Source organism: Bidens hawaiensis, unplaced genomic scaffold (genome assembly GCF_021521415.1).
Source record: "Bidens hawaiensis isolate Kalapana, Puna unplaced genomic scaffold, B.hawaiensis_p1.1 tig00036681_1, whole genome shotgun sequence".
In the NCBI taxonomy this organism is placed as follows: Eukaryota; Viridiplantae; Streptophyta; class Magnoliopsida; order Asterales; family Asteraceae; genus Bidens; species Bidens hawaiensis.
In genome coordinates, this window is record NW_027496393.1 from 195,770 (window position 1) to 201,641 (window position 5,872).

Sequence of the window (5,872 nt, forward strand, 5' to 3'; positions counted from 1 at the left end):
CAAGTTATGAACGGCCTACTACCCTTGTTTATATAGGATTCGGATTCATTGTTGTGTTTATCACGAATTTAGAGAGAACCACTTTTGAACTTTGAACAAATGATAATATAAACACTAATAAAAGATAAAACTTGAATAATTCGGGATAAAGATTGTTGATTTGAGATAGGATTTCATCTAGTAACAATCTAGAACCTTTAATTTGAATTATAATGATAATTGAATGAAGATTAAGCATTAAACGAGCTGAAAATCGGGTTATACGAGCTGAAACGACCTCGATGAACAATCCCTCCACTGACTGACCCAACAATTTCTGTTTTGACAAGAACAGCCCCTGCAGTTTATAGTTTTGATTTTGACAATAATAGTCCATACAACTTGAATAAGTTGCAACTAAGTGCTAAAACTTAGTACTTAAAGCACATAAACGAGTTGTAATGGAACCAACACATGACAAATGAATGAAATGAACTTTTATTAATAAATTCAAGACTCGAGTTGTAGTACGGGTCTGGTACAATGAAACCAAAAATAACGAATGTTACAGGTGGGTCCATTTCTTCCACCAATTACATGCTAGCACATATATTTTTTTCTTTTTATTTAAATGATTAGCCAAACCACAATGTGATGGTTAAAGTTCATTGTTTAAGACGTGGTTGAGCATTGTGCACCATTTAATTATCCCAATAGTATAATTATATAAGATCCGATGAAAATAACTTAAAATTAAGGTTTTTCAAGCCCTAAATGATGATTCGTATCTTTGGGTATATTTAAGTTCAATGAATCCGACCCTTTACTAAATTGGATTGCACCTATTTTGGACTTTCACCACATTTCCTGCTTTTTCAACTGCCCTTTTTACTTCTTGGTGACAACAGTCAATCAGTCAATCTGCCTGTTTGACCATTAATTCGTTTCCAATGTTATAAAATTATAAATACAACTTTGAATTTTTTTAGAACAGCAATAATATTAAAACAGGGGATAAGCAAGTATCTCAACCCACAACACAAACAGAACAAAAATACAACTCAAAAACAATCAAAAGTTGTTGGGAAAATCCAAATACAGTGGCCAAAACCAGCAACTAGGACCAAGAGAAATCAAACATACACCAACTAGACCACTCTAAAGTTTCTATCTTAGCACTATGTTTGATCCAAGCAAACGAGCTAACTTTAACATTGTCCAAAATCTTGTCTGCTCCGAGCGTTTCGCTTCTGAAAACTTTAGCATTTCTCGCCTTCCATAAGCACCAACACGTAGCCAAGATAATTGTATAGATTATATCTCTCATTTTTCCATTGATTGCCCCTGAAAATGGGAGCGAAACCAACTGATGGAGCGAGTTACATTCAGACACCTTGTACCCGGTCCACTGTTGAATTCCAAGCCATATTCTTTTCGCCAAACTGCAGTCAAAGAACAAATGGGCCAGGTCCTCAATTGAGCTCCCACATGACTTGTATATCGCATTTGGGAGCTGCACGCCCCTTCTAATCAATGCCTCCATAGTCGGAATTTTGTTACCAACAGCTCGCCAAACAAATGCATTAACCTTAATTGGAACCCACTTCAACCAATTGTGCACATAAGTATCTTGCCCAAACAAAAGAAATTCAATGTCCCTTCTTACCTGCTCTAGTTGTTCTATCACAGTCAATGGTGCTTTGAATAAAGACAAATAGTAAGTTGGTAGGCTTCCAAGAACAGGTTTGCACATTTTTTCCACCACTACCTCCCAGTTTCTTATTAGAACCAACAGGGAGTCCGAGGTACGTGAATGGGGCAGCTCCCGATTGACAATTAAGAATGTCAGCCATACTTACGACAGGTCAAGTCCAATACCCAACAGTTTGCTTTTCTCAAAGTTCATTTTCAGGCCAGACGAAAGGTGGAAGCATCCTTGAAAAATTGTGGGCATTTAAACGTGACCAATCTGCCAACAACATTACATCGTCCGCAAAGAACAAGTGGGATAGTATAGGCCCATCATTTGGCAATTTCAGGCCGTGGATAAGACCAACCTCCCGGGCTTTCACCGAAGGCATTCCATTGCAATAATAAACAGAAATGGCGCCATCGGGTCACCCTGTCTGATTCCATTGCAATAATACAACTTTGAATGTTTGAGCATTCTTGGCGTTATTAATATATGATTCAGGTTTTTCTATAAAGTGGAATATAAATGAGAATGTTAAAAAAGATTTGTACTCTTGAAAATATTTAAAAATATCAATAGAAAAAACCATAACTTAAAATTTAATAAAAAAACGAAAAAAAAGTTAAGCATAAAAATGTTTTCGCCGTCTTTCTCGTTCTTAAAAAAAATAAAAAAAACCAATGGTGAGTGAAAAATGTCATTTTGTCATTTTGTTTATCATTATGTTTTATGTTTATTTTCGTCATTTATTGTGTCTTTTTTTCTTTATATTGTGTTTTATTACTCAACAGTGTGTTATATTTTGTTCGGCATTGTGTTATATTTTGCGATCTATTATGTATTTTTTTTAGTTATAGTTGTGTCTTTTGTTCATTTTCGGCATTGTGTCTTTGATTTCGGAATTGTGTCTTTTTGTCAATTTTTTTTATATTTTTAGTTTTTTTAACGGGAATAATGGCATAAATATTTTAGTTTTTAAAATTTTTTCTTTTTTTATTTGTATTTTTAGTTATTTTTTTAATTTTTTTCAATGAGTTTTTTGTGTGGTCACAAATACTTCTCACGCTTCTCATTTTTGTCTCGTTATTTTAACTTTAATATGTTAATTATTATTATACTTTTTGTAACCGATAAAATATTATATTTTGTTATATGTGAAAACTGAGAAGTATTTTACAAAATAAATTTAATTAATTGTAGATGTATCTAACAAAATTGTTGTCTCAATTGTCGAATAACCCCATTGATTCAGGTTTGAACTTGTGACCTTAGGATCCTATGTTTTAACCATCACTTATAGGCCGTTAGATCAGAAGACCAACTGCAACACCATATTTATAGTTATAGTTATAGTTATGACACTATTATAATAATAATAATAATAATAACAAATAAATTATAAGAATAATAATAATAACATTATATATATATATTTAAAAAGCAAATCCTGAATGTGAGACGAGGTGTACGGTAGCTAAATGTGCAACTCAGTGAGCCTCATGTACAACTAACTGAAGCATGATTTCCGGAATGTTCTTATCCATTTTCTTAATACATATGTGGTTATTTTCCTATACACGTGTTGTTGGATTAGTTTGTTCATAAGGAAAATTCCCTAAATGATCTTAAAGAAGAGAGTGAAAAAAAAATCCTATTTATGTCAAGATTCCCAAAATAATCCAAAATATATGTATTGAGGCGACAACTTGAAAAAATAAATAATGAGATTTTTTAACCAATCAAAATCTGACACGTGTAAAGATTCTGACGCACCAGACGAGATTTTTAAAAATCTCGTTATATATTAAAGGACAATGAACTGCTACCGTAAAGTTTAGCTCTTTATATTTTACGAAAATATATTTTGGTCCTGGATCATATATAAAAGATGTATTTTCTGTCGTGCAATACTATTTGTGAAGCCTAAAGTACACGTTTTTTTCAATGAAAGATTATTTTTGTGTGATTCGTTTTTTCAATAAGAGATTATTTTTGTGTGATACGTTGCTTTTTTTAGCTACTCAGTTGTCGTTATTACCTTTTAGCTTTATTAATTTATTTTTCTATGTATTATTTAATTATTTATTTTACTTTTATCAAATGATTTTCTTTTGTTTACAAGAATTTAGAGCGTAGGAAATCATACATGTACTTACGTTGATTTTACAAAATTTTAGTTTGTTTATGGAATTTTTATATTATGTATCGTTCCGAGTTTATTTATATTTTCTATGTGAAACAATAGCGTTAATTCCACCCCGTTTGCTAGGTGTATATATTTTTTTGGATTTTCTTTTGTTATTTTATGTCTTGGGTTCTATGTCCAAATTAATAGTAATCATGAAATGTTTTTATGTTCATGTTTTCATATCCGAGTATCGGGAAATTTCTAGTTACCTATTAAATGAAGTGTAAATCAATGAGACTCATTTGTTTGAACCAAAAAACACAAGCATAAGATATCGATGAGAAAATTAAGTTGACAGTTGACTTCATGTTTAACAAATGAGTCGCTTTATCACATTAAATAAACTATCAATTCATTTATATGACATTAATCTATAATCGACCCTCATTCATAAGCTAGATTGTTTGTAACGTTTTGGCCAAATTTATTTATTATATAACTTCTAGAAAAATATATTATCATTCAAATTGTTTTTTTAACACCAAAATCTTTTAAATACTACACTTCCATCTTACCTTGCACTTGTAATGTAAGGATTTAAACCCTAGTTGGTTTACGATAAACACTCGTTATGATGATGATGATAATAATAAAAACAATAATAATAATAATAATAACAACTGTTAGAATATATAGCAGCCTAATTAATTAAACAGTAAACAGCGACGTGGTCACCCCATGTGTTTCGTATATGCTAGCAATCAAGCGAATTGATGACTTCTTATATTATTATAATAAAATTTTCGATTATGTTGTACTTAAATAATACTTTTAATATTATGACAAATAGCGACACGTTAAACACAGTTTGTCGTGGTTCATGTGCGTGTGAAACTCAAAAGCACAATATTTGGTATGCAATTACGTCATCTCCATATCTTTATGAATTACGTAAATCCATATTGTTGCGGATATAATGCAACCACGTCACACACACACATTTTATATATACAAACATTATATACGAAACCATTTATAGAAAATAATGAGAAAAGCCATGCGAATTATCTATATATAGTAAAAGACATTGAAATAGTTTTCAGAAGTTATATATATATATTAAATATTTGTGAAATTAAACAACTATTTAGGGTTGGTCTGTTGGCTTTGGTTATGTTTTTAAATGATATTTACTTGACTTTTACCCCAGGTTCAATTCTTGGGTAAGGAAGGCAAATTACTTTCTATATGTTTATTTTTTATAAACTTGTGCCAGTTTCATTTGTAATTATCGAATTGTTTTAAAACATGTTTTGATTGCCATAAATTTAAATTATTTATAAAACATGTTTACTATAAATCTAACTATTAAAACGTCATAGTTTTACCAATCAAACAAATGTCGTTTAAAATATTTTATTTGTTTATATGTTAGTCTTTTTATATATGAAAATGACGAATTTAATATTTAGGTTTTAATGTTTTGGTTTACCACTTTGTTTATACCATCATGAATGTAATTGGTACTAACCGAATTCACATCGACTCTGTTTTTACACCCTCAGTTTTACCAAACTTTGACTTTTACAACCGAATAAATGTTTTAAATATTTTAATTCTCTTTTATGTTAAGCTGAATTTGTATTTTGGGTTTAATTATGATACCAACTGAACTCACAATGCATTGCTACAATGTGTTGTATGTATGCATAAAAAGATCCGACTTGCCCGGCGAAACAAAAGCATATGTAATCAAACAACGCTGCAACGTTTAATACCGACAACGCTCAGGTTTAACCCATGCCAGGGCTTTACCAAACTTTATTTTAGTTCCGACACCGGAACAAATGTAAACGAAATTGAAGAAAATTCGCGTTGACCCGCCGTCAAAAAGCTTGGATTTTTAGCAGCGCCACGGTTTTATCGACTCACCACCACAACGCCCGAATATGAGGCGACTCGCGTTGACACAATGCAACATGAGCCACTATTTATATGCAGTCTGGGGGAAGAAGCACGACCCCGTGCTTAGGTAGGCACGCCCCGTGCTTTTATTGACATGTTCTATAATA

At 31.5% G+C, this 5,872-nt stretch overlaps 1 protein-coding gene across 1 annotated transcript; it reads right to left on the reverse strand.

Annotated features, from left to right (window-relative positions):
* Nucleotides 1-1,096: 1,096 nt before the first annotated feature.
* LOC143588664 (uncharacterized) lies at nt 1,097-1,732 on the reverse strand. Its single transcript, XM_077069615.1, has one exon. It carries the CDS (start codon nt 1,730-1,732, stop codon nt 1,097-1,099), a length of 636 nt encoding a protein of 211 aa, XP_076925730.1.
* Nucleotides 1,733-5,872: the final 4,140 nt, after the last annotated feature.